The 26,539-nt window shown below is 47.6% G+C and overlaps 1 protein-coding gene across 1 annotated transcript; it reads right to left on the bottom strand.

Annotated features, from left to right (window-relative positions):
* Window positions 1–576: 576 nt before the first annotated feature.
* On the bottom strand, window positions 577–21,568 carry CDA (cytidine deaminase). Its single transcript, XM_033114876.1, has 4 exons — window positions 21,322–21,568; window positions 9,545–9,656; window positions 4,415–4,472; window positions 577–1,017 (listed from the first exon to the last, which is right to left on the bottom strand). The coding sequence occupies exons 1-4, from the start codon at window positions 21,473–21,475 to the stop codon at window positions 901–903; spliced, it is 441 nt and encodes a 146-aa protein (XP_032970767.1). The 5' UTR covers window positions 21,476–21,568; the 3' UTR covers window positions 577–900.
* Window positions 21,569–26,539: the final 4,971 nt, after the last annotated feature.

Raw genomic sequence — 26,539 nt, 5'->3', positions numbered from 1 at the left:
AGCTTGCCCAAAACCACACAGTTTGGAGGCTGTCCAACTCCAAAGTTCAAATGTTTAACCATTATGCGATGCCATTTTTTTCTTGTTAAAAAAAAAGTTTTGAAAATAAAAACAATACAGATATGTACAAAGGAAAACACAGGCACTAATCTACATTCCCGTCAAGCAGAGTGTTAACTGATGTTAACATCTTGGCCTATTTAATTCCAGCATTCTCTCTTTTCTGTTTTCCTTTCCCCAACCTCCTGTGTTGAGGGTGACAGGACCTGGATTCTGGTCTGAGTTTTGCCATAGTTCTGGAGCAAGTTACTTGACGTCTCTGAAGCCCAGCATCCTCCTGTGTAAGAAGGGGGAGCCCAAAACAGATACTAGAAATGGCCACTGGCTGTTACGCCCAGCCCGGGGGCCTCCCATCTGGAAAATACAGGGGCAAGAGGCTTAAAACTTCATCTCTCCACACTGAAGGGTACATAGTGCCAAGATGCCCATTTCCTCCCCCAGCAGAAAGCATTCAGGTCTTTCTAGAAAGACAAATCACCCTGTCCTTCCTAGGAGTTGCGAGCAATGATAGATACAGAGCAAAACACACTCTCCCGAGTCAGGATGTTCTGGCATGTTTATAATTAGAAAAGTCGCTCAGAGCAGGATAGACACTCAGGAAGGCTAATGGGGAAACAGTTCAGACTTGGCTGGAGTTTTAAAGAGGACCCACAGGAAGGAGAGGAAGGACAAGGTGGGTTGCAAGGAAGTTGCAAGGAAGCCCCTGTAGGGTTGGGGACCATTTGGCATTTGTCCCCAGGTCTGTGAGACCGTGATCATGATGTCCTCTGGGCAGCTGTTCCCTTAAGCACATGCGCGAATGAACCCAGGCTCTCCCAGGTGGTGGGCGTGCTCCATCCTTCACTGGGTCTTCTGGAGGTCTTCGGGCCCGAAGGAGGCAGGCAGCAGCTCCTGGACTGTCCTGACGACATAGGTACCATCCGGCTTGGTCATGTACACGGCCCAGTTGGTGCCAAACTGGAAAAGAGGCAAAGCTAGCGTGAGGGAGGCAGTGTGGCTGAGGGGTTAGGACTGACCTGGATTTGAGTCTGGCTCTACCTCTTCCTGTCCTCTTTGTGCCTCAGTTTTCACATCTGTAAATGGGAATGACGATGGTATCTGACTCTTAGAGCTTGAGGGAGGAGCCAATGAAAGGTAGTGTATTAAGCAGTTTGCACAGTGCTTGGCACATTGTTAATGGGCACTAAATGCTCCCTTCTGTGATTAAGGTCTCACCCAGGGCTTTATAAGAACAACATCTAACCCCTGGGGCAGCCTCCTTTTACGATAACAAAGAACAACTAGTACCTTGTTCCCTTAGAGCAGGGGTGTCCAAACTGCGGCCCGTGGGCCAACTGTGGCCCGAGATCCATTGTTAATTGGCCCGCAGCAAATTCCAAAAATATATTTAGTTTACTTAAATAAACCAGGTGAGGCAATACGTACTTCACCTCGAGTTAGTGGCCCGGCTGTGTGTGTATTTTATCGCATATGGCCCTTGATGAAAAACAAAAAAAGTTTGGACACCCCTGCTTTAGAGCATCTTGTTTACTCCTCATGACCAGGAGAGGGTGCATGCCTGCCTCCCTACACACCAGATATTGCACACACATGATTTCATTGTCTACCTTTTGAGGTAGATGCTATTATAATCCCCATTTTACTGATGAGGAAACTGAGGCTTATCAGGGTAATGTCAGCAAAGCAGAATTTTAGCCCACATCTGACCCTCCATCTTTTTCTCACACTATCAGGAGCTACCACTTGCTTGCTGTGTGACCTTGGGCAAATGACTAACCTCTTTGGGTCTCAGTGTCTTGACCTGTGAAATGGCTCCAGAGACAGAATATACTAGACAGGAAGATAGATGGAGAGTTAAATCGGCTGTGGCATCATGGAAAGAGCCCTGAAGTTGGAGTCCACAGGCCGAGGCTCTACCTGGCCAGGTGCGGTGAGAATTAGAACCGATGGGTGTGAAGCACTTATACCCAGTGCCTGGCACATAGTAAATACTCAGTTAATGGAAGCTGTTTCTATCGACTGAGAGCTGTTGTTCATGAACGCTCAAGTTTGTTGCCTGCTGTCCTGCCGCGCTGTGGTCTGCATCACCAAGTTATTTATCACCAGGCACAATCAGTCTTCTGGCTTTTTTCAATTAATGTTTTAAGGAAGGAAACTTTTCTGCTCGGCAGACTCTGCCTGAGGGTACAGAGGAAAGTTGAATGGAGGCGAGGTTAAGTGCCAGGTCCCTGTCCCCTCAAGCTTCATCTCTTTTTTCCCCCCCTTTCTTCCGCCTCCCACACCCACTCCAGTTCAAGCCGTTATTTCTCAGTCTAGTTGTGTAGGGCACTCTTATTATTAGCATTGAGCTTTCAGTTTTGCCTCCCCTTCCTCATTTGCCTTCTTTTGGCCAACATCTAATCTGTTGGGAGAAAACAGTGATGAGCAATTGGATCAAGTCAGGCTGCTGGGAGCCAGGGAGCTGGCCATGATGTGGCTTCCTTGTGTGGCCTGGGACATGCCGTGGAGCTGGGCAGCTCTTCAAAGTGCGATGAAGTCCATATCGTGAATTCAGTGCCTTCACGGTGGCATTTTTCATCTGGATTTGGGAAATGAGTTCTGCTAACATCCTGGCAAAAAGATGGAGGCGCTTGCATGTTCGACAGATGCTTTGAAATCCCAAGGCACAAAAGCAAAACTGAAATGACCTCTTCTCCCCCTAAATTGAAACAACCCCATAGCAGAAGCTCCCATGGACAAGCAGCTCCTGTTTTGCAAAGCTCCGTTATGGTTCCTCCGTGGCTGAAAAGAATCTGTCTCATTTATAGAACCATAAAGACCAGGAGGCAGCCCTGAGGAGCACGGTTTTGTAGTCGGCCTGAACTGGCCGTGAATGCCAGCTCCTCACCGACTGGCTGCTGGCCTTCAGAACGTCATTTCACTTCTCTGAGAACTGGGGACGATGACCCATACGCCCCTCATAGGCTGGGAGTGGGGATTAAATGAGATGCTGTGTTTAGAGGGGCTGATGATGTCACACCAGTGCTTAAGAGCTTGTGGGATCCTTTAAGCCGGTGGCTTTAAACTTTTGGGGCTCTGGAGAACACAGGCTTCTTTGAGAGTCCATGAAAGCTACTGACAGCCCCTCCCACCCCCGAATGTACACATACACATCAGAAACTTCCACTGAGCCCAGATTAAGAATCCAGGATGGAATCCACCCCTTTGATTTCAGAGTTGAAGAGATTCAGGCCTGCTCTCAAAGATGATCTTGGTCAAAGGTACACCAGATACCTCAAGTCCCTCCTTAAAAACACCCAATACCTCCCCTTATTCTTTTTCCCCTCCACTTTTGTTTTAATGTCATTAAATATACATAAGATTTACCACTTTAATCATTTTTAAGTGTACAATTCAATTCCCTTTATTCTTGGAATAAAATATACCCTCCATCCCATGGCCTACAAAGCCTTGTGTGATCTGGCCCTGCCCACCCCTCTGACTTCACAACCTGTCACTTTTCCCACCCCACTCATTGTGTTCTAGCCTCTTTGAACTTCTTGTGACTTATCAAACTCACCAAGTACATGGGCATGAAACTTTCTGCTTCCTCCGCCTGGAAATCTCCTTCTCTTAGACCTGTCGGCCTCATCTTTTCTCATTATTTGTATCTCTGTTCCAATGTCATCTTCAAAGAGAGGCCCTTCCTGTCCATCTGAAGTAGGAATTGGCAAACTTTTTTCCATAAATGACCAGATAGTAAATATTTGAGGACTAGCGGGTTATAAGGGTTATGTGGTAATTAATTGCTCACCTCTGTTGTAGGTAGGGCCAAAGCCGCCATAGACAATACGTGAATGAATGGGCATGGCTGTGTGCCAATAAAACTTTATTGAGAATAAATGGCAGCATGGCGGATTTGCCCATAGGCTATTGTTTGCCAACCTCTCACCTGATCTAGAGTATTACCTGCTGCCCCTTCTGTCACCCTTGACTCTTTTTCTGCATTCTTTTCTCCATAGTCCTTCTCACTCTCAGAAACTCTACTGTTTATTTATTGTGCTTCTTGTTTATTATCTGTCTCCTGCACTAGACTATAAACTCTGTGAGGGCAGGGCCGTCTCCCGAGAGCTCGGGCAGTGCCTGGCGAATAGTAGCCACTGAGCGAATAGACCCTCACTCAGTTAATAATTGTGGAATGAAGGGATAATTTCCAGTGATTCATGCAAGCTTGGGAAGGCCTTTGAAGTCAGCCAACTGAGCGAACAGGACAGTAGCTGTGTCTTCTGGTTGGAAGCTTGGCTTTGTTCCCACAGCCTGGAAAAAGCAGCAAGGCATTCGATTTATATTCCAGAAAGAAAGAGAAGCTGCTTACCTCTCTCATGACTTGCCTGCAAGCCCCGCATGGCGAGATAAAATCATCTTTCACGTCACTGGGGAAGTAGAGAATCAAACATGGATCAGTTTTTCCCCGAAGCATGAGGAGAATTGCTAAGAATCAGGCCCCCGAGTCTTCCTCCCTCCAGATGAAGTCACACCCTGCTAGGCAGCTCCTGATTCATAGATAAGCTGCGTCCTAGAGGCTGAGAAGCAGCACATGACGGCTTTCCAGAGGCAGCACCATTATTTTCGTTAGTGTATTCAATAAACATTTAGGAACACAAAGTTAAGGAGAATTTGTCTCTGGTTCTTGAGAGATTGCTCAGCCCAGTGGGTGACATAGGAAACTTGTCATTTTAAACAAAATGGAGTGAGAATGCATGGTAAGAGGGAGATAATCCCTGCCTACGGAGTGAAAGAGAATATTTTATGGAGGTCTGGTTCTTTATTTTTGGTCCGTTTCTTGGAGGACATGCAGAGAGTTCATTAGTCACCATTAGTGAGCACCTACTATGCTCTGTACCAGGCACTCAACATACATCATTTCACGTAATTCTCAGTACAACCTGAGTGTCAGAATGACCATTTTCCTGCAAGGAAACAGGTTCGGTGAGCTAAAGTAACAGGAGTGCGATTCTGAAGCCCCAGGTTTTTCTGTGTTTCAGGCAAAGGAAATAGCATGTGCAAAGGCTCTGAGGCATGAAAGAATAATATGCATGTGAGTTAAAGAGAAAACTAAGCTCCTAAAATCTGAGACATTGTAGAGAAGAAAAGCTTAAAGTTGGGGGGTTGTCTCTGAGAATTAAGGCACCTACAGGCAATCCTCCAGCTCTGAACAGGACAAAGGACGGTGCTTAAAGAAAGTGGATTTAACTATAGGAACTTCCAAGCCTGCTCCAGTCCCAGAGGTTAAGCCAGTAGCTACAACTGTCATCCTTGCTCTTCTAAACCCATAGCTCTGTGATGTCTCTGGAAGAGTACAGGATTCTAAATTTGGTTCTTGGTCAGCTCCTCCTTTTGCTAACTACGTGTGACTTTGACTAGGTCATTTTAACCCATGCAAGGCTCATTTGCTTTGCCTGTAAAATTGGGGGATTAATGTCATCCACTTTGTAGGAATGTTAGAAGATAAAATGAGATAAGGTGTGTGAAGGACTTTGTACACTTTAGAATGCTATACACATATTGTCATTGCCTATATTAATTACTGGGCAGATATTCCTTTACATATTTAAGTCCTGTGAATTTTAGTTCCTTATCATATATAGTGTTGTTATATAACTATGTGCTCTATGTACTATTTTATAATTAATTTATGTTATTATATATTAACAATAATTACCATATTGTTTAATATGTGCCAGGCATCCTGAAAAGCACTCTATATGCATTATTTCATTTTAACTACCATATTTATTGAATACCTATAAAAGGCCAGGACTATTGGTGCTGGGGATACAGCAGTGAACAAAACAGGCAAAACTCATTGCACTTAGGAGTTTTCGACTAGTGAGGAGAGCCAGACAACCAACCAAGCAAGCAGCCAACCAGGTATCAAGTGGAGATGGATATAGACGCTATGAAGTGAATAAAGCAGCTGAGGGGAGAGAGTGGTGGGGTTGCTATTTTATTTAATCCTCCTGATAACTCCCTTTTATATGTGAAGGTCCAGTCAAAGAAAGGTTCTGTTCCATGGAAATGTGGGTCCTCTCTGAGCACACTCCCAGCTTCAGAACAAAAGCCCATGGGAACCTGAGAGGGTGGGGACCCCTGCCCAGGACGCACACTGAGCCGCATTCAGCCTTGTGTTTATCAGGTGACAGGTGTCGCAGACTGAGCCTCTCATAAGCTCTTGGAGGTTGGACTCGGTTATTTATTTATTTTTAACTTAAAAAATTTTTTATTTATTTAAGTGTGTTTTTCCAGCACCCATCAGCTCCAAGTCAAGTAATTGTTTCAATCTAGTTGTGGGGGGCGCAGCTCACAGTGACCCCTGTAGGGATCGAACCAGCAACCCCGTTGTTGAGAGCACCGCGCTCTAACCAACTGAGCTAACTGGCCGCCTCTGGACTCTGTTATTTTTTTCCTCATTCCACACATGTTGACCTGCTCTTCGCTAGGCAGGCATGGGGAACGAACAACAAAGACCAATCAGAGAATCCCTGCCTTCAGGGACCTTAGTCTGGAAAGGGAGATAAAATCTGCACTTCTGCACGTAAATGCCGTAACAAGGGCAGACTGCGGTGAGGGCCACGGGGACAGGGGCTCTGAGTGAAATCCAGCCTCCCTTCCAGGGCCTGTAAGGCCCCTGCCAAGCTCACCATTTCCTTTCGCAAACTTGACACCCAATGGACAGCTCGTTGGGCAAGGTGACCTGCATCAGGATTTTCAAGGTGGCGGGGTAAACATGAATGCCACTGGAAGATGGCTTTGGCCTAAGGTCCCAAAGTCACAAGATGGTGCATCCAGGCAGCGTAGCGCTGAGAACTGGCAGATGGCCTGATAATAAGAATGGCTTACACTTATGTTGCCCTACTCTGTGCCAGGCACTAAGCTAAGCACCTTATGTGCATTAACTCATTTACTACCCTGACAACCTTGTAAGGTAGGGGCTATATAGACACTCTTATTAGTCTCACGTTACAGATTATGAAATGTGACATGACCTGCCTACGGTCACAGAGCTTGTTAGTGGCAGAACCAGGATTTGAACCCAGGATCTGTGGACTCCGCCTTTGGTAGTTTTGCAGCTTGCAGGTATAATAACGATAACATTAAAACAATAGTTTTAATTTATTGCAGACTCTGTGCCAGGAACTTTATAGAAGTCATTTCCTGAGTTCTCACAAGAGCCCAGTGGGTAGGTGTTACTCTCTTGCCCTTTACAGATGAAAAGCCAGGCTCAAATTGTTGAAGCAACGTGCCTGAGGTCGATAGTGGAGCAGGATTTGAGACCAGGTCTCAATAACGTTGAGAACCATTACTCAACATTCTTGCCAAGAGTAAGAATTAAAAGCTTGGAAGAAGATGCATCCTAGAACACTCTGGGTACCTCGGGACATTCCCTCCATGCTTTCTTCTCTCTTGCTTGTGCTGGGTAGCCACGGTTTCCTGCGGTTTGTGCTGACCTTGGTCACGCACGGAGGCCGTGCTTATTAGACTTGACAGGCTGGAAACCTATCGACTTTGATGACTACAGCTGGGACCCCAGTGGGACAGGCTTATTTCCCCATTAGCAAAATCCCATTCTGGGCTCTGCCCGCTCTATCTTACAGATCTCGAAGGAGCTGTCTTAGACTGTTCACACTTATCAATGTTAACAAGGGAGCTGGCATTTTCCGTTCAGTCTCTAAATCCATGCTCTCAATTGAACAAGTCATTAATGCAATAATGACTGTATATCTGGCTCGGGGATGCCAGTGAGGCTGAATACCTGGAGCAGAGCAGTTGGGTGCTGGAAAAATATGCAGGTTTTGCGTAAATAAAGATGTTTGCTAATCATTGCTAGCAATACCCAGTCATATTTAAAAGTAGATAATGACCAAGAGAAAAAGCCTTTCACTGGGAACGTTTTAAATGGAGCAAGGCTACTGCGCCATTATCCTTTTGTTGACTTTGGCCTCTTTTCCCCCAGAATATCATTATTTTCTTGGATCAGCTTTCAAATTGAGTTATTCCCTCCCACATACATTTTTTTAATAAAGTGTAATTCACATCTTGATCTCTGCTCATCCGCACAAAATGTTCCCAGCACAGCCTCATTTATTTCTCCCAGAGCCTCCGTCACAAAAAGGGCCCTGGGAAGCTGGGCCTTTTCTCCATAAGTGCACCCTGGGCTCCAGTTACTCAGGAAAACAAACTTCCATAACCTGCTCCACCTTGGGGCCAGACCGAGGCCAAGTTTAGTATCTTATAAAAGAAATGGAGGCTTATTTCTGTCACCCCCCCGCCCCCATCAGCCTTGCTCTAGGTCCTTACATTTCTGCCAGGAAGGTGCTAGAGCTTCATCCCATGAAGACATAATTCGCTCCTCGTACATGACCCATTCAGCCAGATGCCCCGAAAGACCCACATTTGGTCAGCCAAAAAAGACTGCAAAAAGAGATTGCAGTCTCTTTCTGGGTGGATTAAACATTTCCTATGTCATTTCCCCTGCACCATTAATTTGCTAAGAAAACTCTCTCTCATGGACAGATAATGCACAGGTACAGACAAGAGCAATTCACCATTAAATCAGAAGCGTAATGGGGTCCAAATTAGTAAAAGAGCCCATTCACAGGCACAATCCCCAGAGCCACTGAGTCTGGGTCCAGGACCAGCAAGAACTCAACGAGCTCCCTGTGAGGACACACATGTGGGAACTTAGAAATGTATGTTTAGGGCACGCAGGTGGTGTTGGTTAGTGTTCTTGTTCAGCCAGAACCTGGGCTGGAATCGGATTAATTGGAACCATCGCCCAGGTTTACCTGGCTGTCACCCCACTAGCCTATCTTTGCATTCTGGTTCTTGGCACCTGGAGGTGAGTGTCCCCAACTACAGGCGTCAGCTGGCACTGGGATGGATCCTGGCATCGGCTCAAGGAGAACAGGGAAGAGTGTGTGAACTCCTGGCATAGCATGGCGAAGTGGAAGGAGCCCTGGGAAGGAGACTCTAGAGATCTGGTTTTTGTCCCAGCTCTGCCACTAACTCCCAGGAAAGTTGCTCAACTTCTCTGGGCTTCAGTATCTTCAGCTATAAAATGGGGGTAGAGACCAGGGCGTCTAGGTAGCCAGGTAATTTTGAGGTCCCTCCAGCTTTAGGTATCTACGCTGCTTTTTTATTGCATCTTGGAGGGATTCTGTTGTATTTGGAGGGATTTCCGTTGTGCTGTTATTAGAAGAACACACTTGCCCTTGTCTTAGCGTTGTCTTGGTTGTGTACCTGCTCTGTAGGCTCACCAAGGGCAGAGTCCCTTTATTTCTCTCCTCATCCTCAGCACTCAGCCTAGAGTCCTGTCCACGGCCTGGCACACAGGAAGTACAGAATAAACATATGTCAGATGAATGAATGGATAAATACCAGGTGTGCGGTTGATGCTGGCTGCATAAATGAATAAATATTGCTGGGATCTGGCTTTCCCACTCACCTGGCAATAGCAATGGCCCTGAAATCTTTCTCCCCTTCTGAGACGGCCTTCTGGATAGCAGTCCGTTCAGCACAGATGCCCAGGGGGTAGCAGGCGTTCTCTACGTTGCACCCTGAGAAGAGAGGAAAGCCCAGTGGTATTTCCAGCAGAATCGCTTCCCATTGCCTGTGTTGAGTAAGAGGCTTGCCCCATTCTACTGCAAAAAGGCACCAATCACGCCAAACAAGGTGGGGAGAAGGAGAGGGCAATTTGACCCAAACTATTGGGAGACTACGACCCACTGGTACAGTGGCTCTTCCCAACAACTTCCTACCCAATGCCTCTATATTGAAGCACAGCCTAGGAAGAGGAGTAGGACAACAGGGCAGATTAACCCAGCCTTATCTCCCCAGCAGCGGTCAAGATCAAGGGGGATGCCAAGGCTTAAAAAGGTGAGCACAGCCTCCATCCAGCCCTGGTCTAAGAGACAGAAGCCATGGGGCTGGGTTGGGGGGTGTGGCAGGTCCTGATTCAAAGTTTGGGCCTGTGCAAACTTTTTGGTGCTGGTTACCAGCTATTAGAGTTCAACCAATGTTCTCTGTGAGTTGTGTTGCAAAACAAAGTGTCAAAATCAACAAATTAACAAACAAAATACTTGCAAGTTTTGCAACAGGTGTCTGTGATTGCACAAGCCTTAAACCCCCAGTCCTCCAATGGGATGTGGGCTGCTAAGGTGGCACAGCCTGCAGTAAGGGAGTCCCTCTCAGGGCTGCTCCTGGGGGATAATGGGCAAGGTCTGCTCCCAGGAGACAAAGTCAGGTTGGTTGACTAAGAAATTCCTCATTTTCAAGGAGGTGAGACCATGAACAAATGGCATGGGGTCTGGCTTTCCCCTGCTCCTCAGGATGTGGCATTCTTTGGAGCTTGCCTTTCTCCTTGAATCAGAGATATTAACCATTAATTTTGTCCTTCTTTCTTTAATCAATACAAATGACCCTCATTCCAATATGGTGGATCTCATGGCCAGTCAGCTAGAGACTATATTTTTCAGACTCCTTTGTAGCACAGCATTGCCATGTGACTAAGTTTTGGCCAACGGGATGTGCCCCAAAGAGAGGTGGGAAACTTCTGGATCAGATTTTTTGTAAGGAGATTCCTTGTCCTTTACTTCCTTTCTTTTCCCCTCCACAGGCTGGGATGGGTGGGATACGTTTGACCATGTAGTTTACTGTCGTAGGGATGGAGAAGCACCAAGACAGAAGGAATTTGGAGCAGAGTTGAGTTGCCTATTTGTCCTGGACTAACTGCCTACTCTGAATTATTATGTGAGAGAAAAAGAGATTTCCGTCATGTTTGAGTCATTGTATTTTGGGATTTTTGTTTCGGCAGCTTAACCCATACCCAATTAACAAAGAAATTTATGTGGAAAGTGAGAGACAGCTTTAACAACTTAGCAGTTGGGCAATGTGAAAAAACTACAGAACAGCAAAGCAGAAAACTGGTGCTCTTGCCACTCTGGGCAGATTTGTCAAGCCCCATCCTGCAAAAACCTGGAAGGCAGACCATGAGATCTATCACTGGGATTTCTCCACTTGACAACGGGGAATCAGCCCTGTGGCAAAGATCTGATTAAGAATGTCATCTTCTCACCAGGCCTATTGTTTATGGTGCCTTAAGGTAGCCACCATTGACATGAGGCAGCAGGGATAGGCCAGGCAGGGAAGCCAGTTAGTAAAAATGACACAACATGATATATAGATGACGTATTACAGAATTGTACACTTGAAACCTATGTAACTTTACTAATAATTGTCACCCCAATAAACTTTAATTAAAAAAAAAAAAGAAGAAGAAGAAGCGTTGGCTGGATTAAGAACTATGCCCAGAAAGGATCACTGGGTGTGGTATTCCTGTATGAAAATGATTGGAAGCAAACAGACCAGAGGGTTTCTAAGTTTTTGATAGACTTGGATAGCCAATGAAGCCAAAAGTTTGGTCTCCAAAAGCCTGTGATCAATCCCTAAAGGCACCGCTGGACCCCTAAAACTCTACCGTCAGATGTGATCTAAGAGCTGTGTGCCCCCAAGTGTTGTCACACAGCAGCCTAGCAGACTGTCCCCCACCTAGCAGACTGTCCCCCCATGTCTTTCCTTGTGGAAAGAAAATTCTTTGAGACTGTGCCTTTTTGGGACGTTACTTATCTCAATGTTTTACACCTCATGTCTCTCTGTTCCCCAAAAGATGGTTTGCAGCCAATGACGAGTAAGATTCCCCACGGGGGGAGGGGGAACAACTCAAGCCAGGCAGAACGAGTGGGGACCCCCAATGAGCTGCCCCTTCCCCCCTGCCTGGAAAAAGCCATTGCTGACTCTGGCTTTCCTCTCTCACCTGATTGTGAGAGAAGTCATGAGGGCAATAAAGATCAGCTCTCTCCACTTATCTCAAGAGAACTGTTACAAGGTGAGAGACTTGCCCCCCAGAGAGGTGAATATCTCACCTAAGTCATCACAAGACTTTCTGCTCCCCCTGCTTGGGGACAAAGATAATTGGTTTGATTCACTTTTGTAAAATAATGTATGAGATTCACAGACCGTGGAATAGATAATGCTAATTCCTTATGTGAATGTCAATAAAAGCCACCAGTTGGCCCGATTAGAGGCTCCAGTCTTTGGTCAGGCTGCGAGACCCCCTGGCCTTCTGGGATTTAACTGCATCGAGTCTCTGCTTCTTTCTTTCTTAAAACTTAACCCAAAGCCGCCCCTTCTCATTCCCTCACTGCCCATGTTGCGCTGGACGTGACACACAAGGAGGGCATTCTCTCCAACACCCACTACAGATGTGTGGCCAAGAATAACGGTCAAAGAAGAAGCTCCCAGAGGGCCACAGGGGGTCCTGTGGCAAAGACTGCTCCCAGTGTTCACTCTCCCGATAGAATCCACTAGAGTTTAGCTGGGCACATGGCTACCCAGAGGGAGACTACATTTTCCAGCCTCCCTGGAAGCTTCATGTAGTTCTGTAGTTTAAGCCAATGGGGTGTGAGCACAAGTGATGGGTACTTCTAGATGACATTTTTCTGGGAACATTGCTTGCCCCCACCTCCGGCCTTTATCTTTCCCTTGCCCGAGGGTTGGAACATAAATATGATGATGTTGGTCAGTTTTGAACATTTGGATTAGGACACCCCTCTAGGGATGGCGGGGCATCAGGACAGAAAGAATCTCACCTGAACTACCTTGCTAAGCAGAGCAGAGCGGAACAATCCCTATGCCTGGGAATTCCAGGCCACCTCTGGTCTGTTAGATGAGAAAGAAAGAAAGAAGCAGCCATCTCGTTCTAGTCACCGCAGTTGTATTTGACTCCTCGACTTAGTCTGTTCCTTATCTACTACACTCCCTCTTTCTAAGTCTGAATCATCATTGTCGTCATGCAGAATTTTGTTCCTCCTGTATTCATCAAATTTGCAAATTGTTTGGTCAATATCTCCTCATATGGTTTCCTCATGTAATTTTCTGTCCCTTCGTTATTTATATTGACAAGTTTGGAGGGGTTAAATTAATCATTTAACACATTAAACCATTATGATGATTCTCCAGATCACAGGCATACATGTCCAACTGACGGAGAGGAATGGATGTCACTAGACATCCTGACCCCCAGGCTGGGTACCTTGACTGCAAGGGTGAGGGTGAGTGTGTATAGAATGGCTCTGTGGTTGATGGGGACAGGTTTGGGATTCTACTTTCGGGAAGAAGGGCACCAAAGGGTAGACTATAGTGAGTATCTACTATTTTGACAATTTAGCACCTCTTCCTCCTTTTTTTACCTCCCTGAGGAATGAGCTTCACCTCATTCCTTAGCATGTAGTTCAAATGGGAGCTGCCGTCTTTTCTCACATGACCTTGACCTTTTTATTGGTCTAGGGATGAGCACCTGACCCACATTGGGCCAATCAGAGTTCTTCTCTGTGCAGGAACTCAGTTCCCCTCTGAGACGAGGAGTGTGGGTCAGGCCCTGCTGATGTCCTGGTTTCCATTCATTATGGAGGAGACCACTAAGGACAATGAAATGGACATTCAGAAGAATGGTTGAGAGATGAGATAAAAGAATCTGAATCGTCAAGGTTGCCCCTGAAGCCCAGCTACACTCCAACTCTTCCCACAGTTTAAAGGGACCAATGCACCCTCCTTTTGTCTAAACTACCCTGTTTCCCCAAAAATAAGACCTCGCCGGACAATCAGCTCTAATGCGTCTTTTGGAGCAAAAATTAATATAAGACCTGGTATTATATTATATTATATAAGACCTGTTCTTATATTACAGTAAAATAAGACTGGACCTTATATTAATTTTTGCTCCAAAAGATGCCTTAGAACTGATTGTCCGGCTGGGTCTTATTTTCCGGGAAACATGGTAGTTGACATGTATTTCTGTTTGCAACTGTATACAAATCAGTTAATACAGTTAGGATACGGGACAGACAGTAATCAGGGAGTTGCAACCCTGAAAATTGTGGTTAACATTTACTGAACGCCTACTCTGGCCAAGCATTTGTTCATATTCACATGTGAATTACTGTAGCCGGGATAACTGGCCCCGTATTATTCAGTCTCTCAGCTAGCTCAATGAAAGTTAAATGAATAAGTGACTATGTTTCTCTTGCTGCTCACCTAGTCTCCTCAGCCTGGTTCCAGATGCCCACCTGAAATGACTTCCTTTAAGCACACCCTTGCCTGCCCATCCATGCCTGCCCTGCCCACCTTTGCTGACCTTTGACCTCGATGATTTGACTTCTGCCTCCCCCAAATTAAGATCCCTGCCAGCGTTGCTTCCTACATCCCATCTAGCAGCCCTCCCAACCCTGCCTTGTCTCTGACTCAGGGATACTTTCCTTATTAAACGTGATTCCCATAAATCTTGGGTTTCACAGATGCGCTGTGAAAGCAAATGGCCAGATTGCAGAAGGCCCAGTCTCTCAGGACGATTGCTTGTGTCTGTGTTTGATGCTCGGAATGGCCTCATATAGAGAAATCTTCCTTTACTGTGTAAACATGTCAATAGGCCAGTGAGAAAGAGAGAGAGAGAAATTGTTTTAGAAGGGAGCGCACTCACATACCTCGCTGCTTAAACGGAAAACCTAGGTTCCATTCTGCCCTGGGACCCTGTGCCCTACTGGCTCTGAGAATGTGGGAAAGGGACTGAACTTCCCTGAGCCTCAGGGTCCTCGTTTATAAAATGATAACGACAGTGTCTTCCTCATAGGCCTCTAGTGAGAATGAGTTGAGATCATGCATGTAAAGCAATTAGCATAAAGCTTGGCACAGAATAACTGGTCAGCAGCTGCTATTATTAACTTCATGAAAGTCAAGGCATTAGTGGTGGTAGGACTGTGTGACTGAGCTTTGCTCCTTCTGGACAAGGTGTGGCAGTGACCCTGTTACTGTCCTTCAGGCACTTTGAAATCCTTTCCATGATTACAAGGCCCTATGTAATCTGCTGCCAACCTTTCTACCTCTCGGACCTCATTTCCTTTTGCTCTCCAGGTCCAGTTGACTTTCCAGGTGTTCCCCAAAGATGTTAAGTACTGTCCTGCCACAGGGCCTTTGTACTGGCTGTTTCCACTGCCTGGAACTCTATGCACATGGCTCTCCCTACTCTGGCCTCTGCTCAAATGTCACCTCCTCAGAGAAGCCTTCCGTGATTAGCCGATCTAAAATCGCTTCCTCTCCCCACTGTCTTCAACACTCTCAACCCATTTATCCTGCTTTGATTATCTTCATAGCACTTAACACTTTCCTGAAATAAATGTCTTTATGATCTAATTCCCTCATTATATTGTAAACTTTCTGGGCTCAGGAACTTGGTCTATGTTGTGCATTGCAGTATGCCCGGGGCCTGGAACAGTGAGGCCCGTGGGGCTCTTGGTTACTTATCCAAGGAGTGGAATTTCCCACTTCAGTACCAGATCTCCGAAGTACAAAGAAATAACTGTATTTGGGGCCTCTCGCAAGTTAAGTATAATTTCCAGTCTTGCTTTAAAAAGGAGAAGCAGAAGCAGAAGCAGAAGGAGAAGGAGAAGGAGAAGGAGAAGGAGAAGGAGAAGGAGAAGGAGAAGGAGAAGGAAAAGGAGAAGGAGAAGAAAGCCTTTGGTCATGTACTATAATCCTGAAAAGACAATTGTGTTTTCCTTCCCTAAGCCCAGAAAACAGGCCATCGCCTGTCCAGGCAAACAAGCTCCTTATCAGTCATGAGAGGCTGGGATGGTGCCAAGTCAGAAATCTATAATTATAAGATTGGACCAAATAATACCATGATAATAGTGCTGTTACTAATTGATTTCCTTTATTCTTTTGTTGCTTTTGTTTTGAAATGCAATGAATACCTCTCGCTTGCTCCCCACCTGGTGCCCACCTGAGATGACTATCTTTAAACATGCCCTCGCTGGCCCATCCACACCTGCCCCTCCCACTTTTGCTGGCCTTTGACCTCGCTGCATCTACCAGGCATTCCCTGGAACATTTTATCTGTATTATGTTATTCGTCCTTTTAACAACTCTGTAAGGGAGATACGATTATAATTCCATTTTACAGAAGGTAAAGCCTGAGGCTGAGGCGGGTGGCAGGGAGCCAGGACTCACGTCCTGGCCTGTCAGTTACAAAGGACTGATCTTTTTCCTCTGTGGCATTTCCGTGAGGCCACGTTTTGAGGTGGTTTGGTGCTTAAGGTAGAGCTGGGGTTGGATATCATCAAGACATCAATCAGCAAGGAAAAAAGTTCACCAACAAAGGGGTGATTCGGACCCAGGCACCCAGAGAAGAGAGCAGTGCTGGGGAGTATGGTACCTACTCCCTCTTCTGAAGGGTGATTAAGATGAGGGCTGGGTTCTCACACTCAAGCAACTGGACATCAGCATCTTCGGGAGGACTTCTTAAAACAGATGTCTTAGTCCCATGCCTGGACTTCCTGCTTCAGTAGGTCTGGGTTGAAGCACAAGAATTGGAATTTCTAACAAGTTCCCAAGAGGTGCTGAGGCTGGGGATCTGGGACCCCGTTTGAGAATCCCTGGATTAGTGAAATGTCATATCCATGTGCTTGAAGACATACTAGTCTCTCCCTGTTCCTGCCTCCCTGCGTACCGCAAGTGCCACACACAGTTTCATGTAGGGATTGTCTTTGAACTTCACAACTATAGAGTCAAGGGGTTTTAGTGAAGCCCAGCCTTGTAATGAGCTACTTTTGAGTGACAGTGGAGAGGACCAATGGCTGAGCCTGGGTGGGGGGTAGAGACAGTGGGAAGCCGGTGGTGGTGGTGGGTGGGCAGGTCTGTAAGGAGAAGAAGCTGGTCAGGGAAGTCTGCTTTGACTCATCTGAATGCTGTGGGTGGGGAAGGAACCTGCAGTAGATCAACTGCCGTAGAGAGGGTTCAATGTAAAACACCAAAGAGTGGTTGTAGGGCAGAAAGGGAGCCTAAGGAGGAAATCAGGAGGACTGACCTGGGAGAAGACGAACAAAGGGTCAGATTTAAGGGGTGAGCCAAGGCAAGCTGGATTCAGCGACGAACCGGGACATCCTTAAGTGTCTCTTTTAATGTGGTTGCTCCTCCCAGAATTCATTATACCTGATCCAGGGCAGTGGCTTTTTCCATAAATGGCCAGGACACATGTGGAGTGCTCAAGACCCTCCAGAGAGAGGATGAAAGGGAGAGATGGACCACTGTCCCAAGGGCATGAGCTGAAGAAGAGAAACCCTTGGGTGGTGCCAGCAAAGAGTAGCCCTCCAGGATTCTCCTCTGCTCATCTCCCACCTGGCGTCCCACAAACAATGGCCGAGCGCTGCCACGTGGCGGCCCAGGGCCGACTCCATTTGCCCTGCCCAAAGCCCCTTCTGTCCCATTTTAACACCTCTCTTTGTGTCCTCACCTTCCTTTCCCTGAGCGGCTTTTCTTTCCCGTTAGCCTCCTTCTCTCTCCGCAGCTCTTCTCACAGCAATCACAGAAGGAAATTGTTGTAGTAAATAATTACCATCCTGGTGGCATGAAGCCCTGGCCAGGACTGGTGATAATAGGGAGAATATAATCATTATCACAAGACCACGACAGCAAGGCTGTCTTTATAGCCAGACTTGCTTTTGAATTGGATGGGACACCAGCTGCTTCTGAGGGTGGGAACTCCTCAGGCTGGTCTCTTTTGTGCAACTGGAGGAAGTCACAGAACTGGGCAGACCTGTCCCACTCTGTTATAAATCACAATGTCTAAATTCAACTGTGCCCTCTCTGTCTCCTAATCCTCTCTCACTCGCCCCATGGTGCCCTATCAGGTTTCCTCCGGTTGCTCACGGTCCCTTCCTTTCCAAGCCCTGCCTTACTGACATCTACCTTCCCTTTCTGTCTCAATAAGGAGATTCAGGGATTCTGGGAAATGCCCTCCGTTTGGCCCCCTCTCTTCAGCACAACTCTCTGCGTCTCTTCTGTGTCTCCATCCCGCGGCTAGGGACAGCCGAAGGAGCATGGCATTTGGAATTAGATGAAACTTAGCCTCAGTTATCTCGTTTGTAAAATGTGATATGTTTGGCTACTGGTTTGCTCTGCTTGGCATCTCCACACTCCTTCTTGTGGTAACAGACCCCCTTCCCCATGGAGGGGGAATATGTGAATCAGCTGGCCCAATCACACGACCACATCACGACAACAGTGATTGGTCCAGGGATGTGCACGTGAATAGGAATGGACCAATCCACAGCGTTTCCCTGGAATAGTTCCATCTCAAGCTGGTGGGGTAGTTCTTTCCTCTCTGCTTTTGACACCATAAGAATGTAAACCAGGGGCTTCCTGCATTCATGTTCCTTGGTGCCTGAAGGAAGCTCGCCTACAGGGGATTAGAGGAAGAAACCAGCGTCCAGAAGGATAAAGAAGAGCCTGGTGACATTTGAATTCTTGGTCCAGCTGTCCCTGAGATAAGGTACCACTGCCAGTTAGGGATCTGGAAAGTGTTCTGACTAATGCATGTGACACTCATTGTTTCCGTGGTGGCTCTGAGATTATAAGAAATCTTTCATACCACACCTTAGTGAATGCTCAATCCATTGTGTCTGTTGGCATTGCTGGTGGTCTTGCCCACCACGCCCCCGGCACCACCCAGCTCTGCCTTAAGCCTCCTCCCTCAGTCAGTGCCTCATCTTTCCCTTGGCTCACCTGGCTGGAAATCCTAGAACCATATTCCTTTCCTTTATTTCTAATACTGGCCTCCCAGACCCCAGTCCGTCTGTTCCATACGATAGCTCACAGATCATCTTCCCTTCCTCTTCATTCCACTGGTACTTTTCTAGTCTGAGCCATTCATTTCTGAGTTCACCGAACCTTAACTGAGGACCTTTCTAGGCCAGGCAATGTGCTGGCACTGTGGTCAAGTCAGCGAACAGGGTAGACACGGGCCCCTGATACTCTTTCCTCTGCCCCAGCCCTTCTTGAGTACCTGTCAGACTAATTGCCCTCAAACACCAGTTTCATGTTATTCTTCTCCTTAATAACATTCATTGACTCCCTCCGTCCTACTTCATCAAATCGTAATGTCTCTGCTTGGCCTTCCAAAATCCTCCACCATCTGTCTCCAAATCATCATATCATTAGCCTCAGACCATTAATAGTAGAAGTAAAAGCAGCCACCATTTGTGACACCCTTATTGTGGGCCAGAAACGGTGCCAATCATTTTAGAGGCATTAGCTCATTTAAAGCCTCACAACCAGGGTGAGATTCAACACACTCAGTGACTGATGCGGCATGGGCACCGACAATCAGGGGTGACCTTGGCTGCCACGCCGGGCCAGGCCAACCAGCTCTGTTCACAGCCATCCTGAAAGGCGAACATTATGATCCCCCATTTACAAATGTAAGCTGAGACTCAGAAGGGTCAAGCGTCTTGCCCAGGAACGCACAGCTGATAAACAGCAGCACCAGGATTCAAAATGAGGAGCCTCTAACCCCAGAGTCTTCAGGTCATCCGCGAGGGCCTCCCGAAATCCCCATGGCAACAACCCTTTCTTTGGTGACGCCAGGTCCTCCCCTGCAATTTGAATAGGCTATGCTTCTGCTGCCCTCATTCATTCACTCCTACAAGCCCTGGCAAGGCTCCCACTTTGAGCCATGGCCTGTGCAAGAGGAGAGGACCTCCACGTGGGCAGGGGATATGCCATTTCCGCTCGCTGCAGTATCCCCAGCACCTGATACGTTACCTAGCACATAATTGGTGCTTGGCAAATATTTGTTGAATAAATGGATCAATGCAAGGGTGAAGAGAGCATGTTGGAGGCACTGGAAAGAATCAATGGTTGATTCCACGTTCGAGGCTCTGGTGCCATGGGCCAGTGCGGGTGGCAGCGTTGTTTGCGGTGGTGGTTAATGTTTAATACTCATCTGAGCCACCAGGCCAGCCTGAATTTCCACAGGACACTCAGATTCTTTATTCCCCACCGAATTCCCCCCAGCAAACTTGGGAGACAAGGGAACTCTGGATTCGAATCCCAGATCCATGGTCTTGGGCGTTTAACCTCTCTGAGCTTCTGTTTCCTTCTCTGCAAAGTGGCGCTCTAATAACTGCCTTGCGGGGTTGTAAGGGTGAGATGGTCCTTTCACATACTAGCACCCAGTCAAGGTTACTTCTCCTGCTCAAAGATGTTTAAGACCCAGGTGGTGACTCCTGAAACCCATGCGGAACCTCAAAAGACAAGAAATAACATGAATATCAAGGAGACCCCAGAAGGGCCGCTACAGAAGAGGAGGTGTGGGCCCCTCCTGAGCAGTGGAGGAGGCGAGTGGCTCCCACTTGGCCCAGGCCTGCTGGGGGTTACCAACTAGATGTATACATGTGGGCCTCTGGTCCTTTCAATAGCTGCTGCCAAGCGGAAGGGGGATTCCAGGCAGCAGGGCATTCTGGGCATGTCCCTCTCTCCCTCTGTGGAAATCGGAGCAGTGGGGAGGCCATGACCTCCCTGCCATCTCCACACCACCTTTCCCACTATCCTAAAAGAGAATGCCCCTTAGCTTAACCAAGACAAGTTTGAATTTTTGTTCAAGTGAGCTTTTCTATAAAACCAACAAACCAAAGAAAAAGAGCTTAAGGACAGATTAGTGCCAACTCAGATTCCTGTCTGCTCCTCCCAGGCTGGCATTTGTTGCTGGTCTCTCAAACCCCACCTGGCTTCTTTCCTCCAAGACCTTCTGTACCCCATTAACAAGTCACCCCACCTGGATTCCTCCCTATCTCCTCCAGGCATTTGCCACCATGGTAGATGACAGGAAGAAAGCAGCGTTTTGGAGACCACAGCCCTGGGTGCCACTTCCAGTGCCCTATGTGACCTTGAGCAAGTCATGTTACCTCTCTGGGCCTCAGTTTCTTCATTGAGAAACGGCATGACACCTAGGTCAGTGGGTTGGAGGTGAGGACTTGCTGATGTAACTTGTGGCACGCAGAGGAAGACTCAGGAAGGACTAGCCCCGCTCCCTCCCAGCACAGAGGACTGCTGATGCTTTTGATTTATGGCTTCTCCTTCCAACCTCCTCCCTTAACCCACCACGGCTTCCCAATCCTCCAAGGACTGAAACCACCTAGATTTCAGCAGCACCTTCATCCCTACCGTCTGGGACACTAGGCAGGGCAGCAGGGGCCAATGGTTATACTGGGGTGGGGGGCAGCCAAGAGGGGACAGAGCTGCCATCTGCCCTGCCTGAGCCTCCCGCCTTTCCTGCTTATCCTCTTCTGACCTCCCCCTATCAGGCTGTCAGAGGGGCTCAGCCCTCAGCCTTACCTGAGAAGATCCTCCCGGACCTGGTGAGGAGGGCAGCCCCCACGGGGAAGTGGCTGTAGGGGCAGTAAGCAGCCTTCTTGGCCTCCTGGGAGGATAGCACCAGCTGCTGGATGTGCTTGAGGTCCAGGGTGCAGGCAGAACGCTCCTGGGCCATGTCAATCCCACAGGGCCAGTGGAGGAGCAGAAACGGGAGCTCCCTGCCAGGCTGGGCTGGGACCTGGTAGAGTAGCAGTAAAGGAACTCGCTGCTAGGCTGGGCTGGGACACGCCAGGACAGCAGCTCCTCCCCCAGGGTGTGTCCCTGTGGGGAGGCTTCCAGTTGCCAGCCTGGAGGGATGCTGGGCTGGGCCAAATGGGAAAAGGAGTTCCCCCTGGTTTGGGGTCAGAGGGTGTGGTGTGTGTCCCAGGGTGGAAGGACATGACTGTGCCCATGTGTGTTTCACACTCTCTTTTGGGAACCACTCTCACTGCTTACACACTGATAGGTGAGTGGATCAGGGAACAAGTGTCCCTGGATAGATGGGGACTGTGGACACACACTCCTCAGGGAAAAAGCTGCTGGGTGGGTCAGCGTGAGGTCTAGGAAGTCCAAGCTTCAAGGGTTGCAAACCCTGTTGGCTGAATGACTTTTTAATCTTCACTGAGGGAAGGGATGAGGCTGACAGGGCAGGATCTGGGCCAACCACACTGGCTTTCTGAGTCATGGAGTGTGAAGTACAGCAACAAGACCAAGTCTCTTCTTTATTTTCACCCGTTCTCCTTCCAACTGTTCCCTGTCTCAACCCGGAATTAAAAAGCATCTCGCTGGAAGGAATTGCTGAGATCCTTTACTCAGGCAAGGTAGACACTGGGTTGGTGATAAAAGAAATAGGTTTGCATCCTGATTCTACCATGTTCCGCATGTATAACTGTGGGGAGGCTACTTTACCTCTCTGAGCCAATTTCCTCATCTCTGTGGTGGGGATAGTGGTAATCTCTGTTCTACATCCTGGGATCACGGAAGAGTTCAAGTTTTGGCATTTAGCAGACCCTTGTTTGAGTTCCAGATGTGCCATGAATTAACCATATGACCTTGGGAAGTTAATACCACCTCTCGAATCCTCAATTTCCTCATCTGTAAAAGTAAAATGGGTGTGAAACAGGGCGTGGTTGGGACCCCCACAAAAGAGACCTTGCCCAGGAGAGCCCTGCCCTAGAGCTTAACAATTGGTCAACCCCCTCCCTGCGATTTGAGCTTGGAATGTCCCCGTCCCTGTTCCTGGGCTCGGTGCCCCTGTTCCAATTCCCTGCTTTAGATAATACCCTGAAACTTAGACTTGCTTACTAGTCACAATGCCCCCCATGCTTGACGATTACAATCTTCATGGCCTAGCATTCTTTCCAGTTACTGTCATCACTGCTCCTGGGTTGATGACCACATTGGAGAGCCACACCGCCAGAGGGTGGGAGGCTCCATGCAGACCATCACGTAGTCTCTGGAGGAATGCCCGGATTTTCCCTTAAATATCCCAGGCTAGTCTGAGAATGTTAAGGCAGTTTTTGGAGGCGTTGACCCTCTACCTTCTCAGACCACCGGTGCTCTGATAATAAATGCTTATTCTGTGACCCAACTCCTATGTCGGTCTATTGGCTGAGCAGTGCAGGCAGCGCGAACCCCGGACTCGTTTGGCCTCCGGTTTCAGATGCACTAACCGTATCTCGCAGAATTGTCGTTAGGATCTGCTGAGATAATGTGTGTACAGTGAATGTGGTTGGAGGATCCTGGGATGTCACACCATGAGCACCCTTTGTGACTCCATGCAAACTGGATTATTGTCATGACGTGACTTGGCCAGCGTCACATAGGAAGGGAAGAACACCAGTTGGGGTGTCAGAGCACCCAAAGTTCCCCAAAGCCGTGGCAAGCAGAAGTGAATCAGCGGCTTCTCTGAGGGATTGAGTGACGGTGGGGAAGGGGGTGGGGGTAAAACGAGGCAGCTTCTCCAGGTCCCGCCTGGTGACATCTCTGGGCTTTGCAGCCCAGCGTCTCTGTGTCTGCAGCCTGCCCCTGTGTCCTGGGCCTGGAGCTCTCAGCCACGTAGAGATCCGGATGGGCCTCTGCAGAGTTGGGCCAAGTACGCCTCATTTCCTCCTCTCCTCCCTTACCTTTCTCCCCTTCAGGTTTCCCCACCTTCTTTACACACATCCAGCCCTGAGAGAAGCAGCGGTTTCCTCCCACCTGCTGGGTCTGTACTTTGGTATCTACAGCAGTTTCTTGGATCTGAGGCAGAGCTGTCAGAGAAACCAGCTGGAAGCTCCCCTGCCTCCTCTATCTCTGTGCTCCCCGGGGAACTCCAAAGGCCCCTCCCCCAAGGCGAAGGATGTCCTAGGAACATACGTGCCTGCTCAACATGGGAATAATTCTAAAGCTTTGGGGGGTGGGGTGGCAAGTATAATTACAACTGGGAAGAGGGATTTGATGCTCTGCTGACCAGCCAAGGCTGTCAGAGATCTCAATAAGCCGTCCTGTTGCTGTTACCTGCCCTGTCTTGACCCTGCCCAGGCCCAGAGCTGGACTCCTTGGCTCCAGTGCCAGGAAACCTGAATCACTTCCAGGCCAATTATGGCCCTTGGCACCTTCAGAACTCTTTATCTGCACGTGGTCATAAATGGGGACAGCTCCCATTGCAAACCCAGCTGTATGGAGCTTGGGAGCCAGCAGTAGTTCTAGAATTCCTTATAGAAGGGGCTTGAGGCCGTCTGGATGGAAGGGGCGAGTGGGCCTGGAAACTTGCTGACAGCTAAGTTATAGATCACTAATACTGACAGCATTTTCTGAACATGCTTTAATGTCCACTCTACATAAAATTAAGGAAAGAGCATTGCCCAACTCAAAGAATAGGACTAACCGAGGAAGGTGTTTTAGTGGTGGTGATTGTCAAGGGTCCAAAGCCCTCCTCCCCATCCCCATTCCCAGTCCTTTCCTCTGTGAGGAGAAACACCCAGAGTCCCCAGGTTAAAGCTCAGATACCACTCACTCACTTATTCATTCAATGAACGGTTACTCATAGTAACAGCTCACTCTTACCGGCTCTTTCCATGTGCCAGGGTCTTTGCTACATGCATGATTTGAATTATTTCATGTAATCCTCACCACAAGGTAGACACTGGCAGTATTACTACCCCTATTTTACTGGTGAGGACATTTGAGCTCAAGGAAATCAGAAGTGGATCTCAAACCCAAGTTTGTTTGTCTCCACCGGACTCGTGGTCTCTCTCTCATCCGAGAACTCATGGGGAGCTGGTATAATGGACATGCAAGGGGCGCAGGCCTTGACATCAGACCCATCAGTTTAAATCCTCTTATTACCAGCTGGGTACCTAGGCAAGTTGGCTCATCACACTGTGCTCCTCTTTCCTCATTTATACAAAGCGAGAGCATGAGTACCCACCTAAGGTGGCTCGTGGTAACCAGAGTCTTATTCTGCTCAGGAAGGTTTCCCATTTCTTTTCTTTTGACTCCTTTAGGGGAGACCTCCTGGGGGGCTGCCAATACTGTGCTTTCACTCCGTGGTAGTATTACAGGAAGCTGACACAAGATGGCCAGTCAGAGACCTCATGCTGAGTTAGTGAGAATGTTGGTTCTCTGTGGTTACTGAGCTAAGAGGATGTGACTATTGCTAACTTGCCCTCTGGGTAGCGAGAACCCGCTTGCCAAGTAAAGCCGGGTCGCAAGAAGCCGAGATAGAGGAAAAGAACCCTGATTTCTCTCTGAGCATCTGGATCCAGCCATTCCTGAAGGCACACTTCTAGATTTTTCTCTAATTGAACCAATAAATTCACTTCTTGCTTAAACTTGCTTGAGTTTTGTTTCTGTCGACACTGTGGCATCTAGACTGGAATATCACTTCCTAGGATTGTTGTCAAACTCAAGTGAGATAATATGTGTAAAGCTCTTAGCACAGTGACCGGCACGTGGTAAGCTCTCAAGAAGTGTTAGCTCGGATTATAATGAATACTGTTTGCCAGGTCCGGCACAGAGGTCACTGAGACTTGGTCCCTGCCTTTGCAGATCTCAGACTTTAGTGAAGGGGACAGACAAGTTAACAGACAGGTAGAAAATACCAGAACACATGATTAGGTACTGGGTCCTGTGGCAATACTGAAAACTAATTATGTGGAGGGAGTGATGGATTGTGTGTGTTGGAGAAAGCTTCCCAGATGATAGGAGGCTAAGAGGAGTCTGAAGGGGTTCAGAAAAAGCCTCCCCAAGATGTGCTACTTTGGCATGTGGATTATTTTCAGCGGAAGGCAATTGAGACCCTGCAGGCTCAAGAGAAACTTGGACCTCTTCCTTAAAGAGTTTAAATTTACATAAATTTAAATAAAACTGTAAATAATGAAAGTTATCACCAGCAATGACTTTTTATGACCTACCTCTAGGGCAGGGCAAACATCTAATCACTGAAAATCTGACCTTCTCATTGATCGGTTAACGACTGACCGACCTCCCTTCTGAAGCTTCAGGTGCCTAACTTCATTCCGTAGCTCAGGATTTCATATATACCCCATTTTTCCTGTCTGTCTCTGAACCCACATGTATGTGGGGCCTCTGACTCTCTCATGTATGTAGGGTTTCCATTCGTACATATGTAGTTAAGTTTTGTTATTTTCTTTTGTTAATCTGTCTTGTGTAGATTTAACTATTAGACTAGCTGGAAGGACCTAGAAAGGCAGAGGCACATTTCTTCCTCCCCTACAAATCTTTGTTTTCCATCACTTTGAGTACCTCCTGCCACTCCCTCCTGGCCTGCAATGTTTCTGTAGAAAAGTCATTTGACAGTCTTATAGGAGTTTCCGGGTATGTAACCCGCTGTCTTTCTCTTGCTGCTTTTAGGATTCTCTCTTTGTCTTTAACGTTTGCCATTTTAACTATAATGCATCTTGGTGTGGACCTGTTTGGGTTTATCCTGGTTGGAACTCTCTGTACTTCCTGGGCTTGTATGTTGGTTTCCTTCACCAGGTTAGGGAAGTTTTTGGACATTATTACTTCAAATGTGTTCTCGATCCCTTGCTTACTCTCTTCACCTTCTGGTATTCCTATAATGCGCATATTGTTGTGCTTGATGTTATCCCAGAGGTCTCTTAAACCATCTTCATTGTTTTCTATTCTTTTTTCTTTCTGTTGTTCCGTTTGGGTGATCTCTGCTAACTTGTCTTCTAAGTCGCTGATTTGATCC

This window comes from Rhinolophus ferrumequinum, chromosome 9 (assembly GCF_004115265.2).
Source record: "Rhinolophus ferrumequinum isolate MPI-CBG mRhiFer1 chromosome 9, mRhiFer1_v1.p, whole genome shotgun sequence".
In the NCBI taxonomy this organism is placed as follows: Eukaryota; Metazoa; Chordata; class Mammalia; order Chiroptera; family Rhinolophidae; genus Rhinolophus; species Rhinolophus ferrumequinum.
This window is presented reverse-complemented; position numbering and strand designations above follow the sequence as displayed.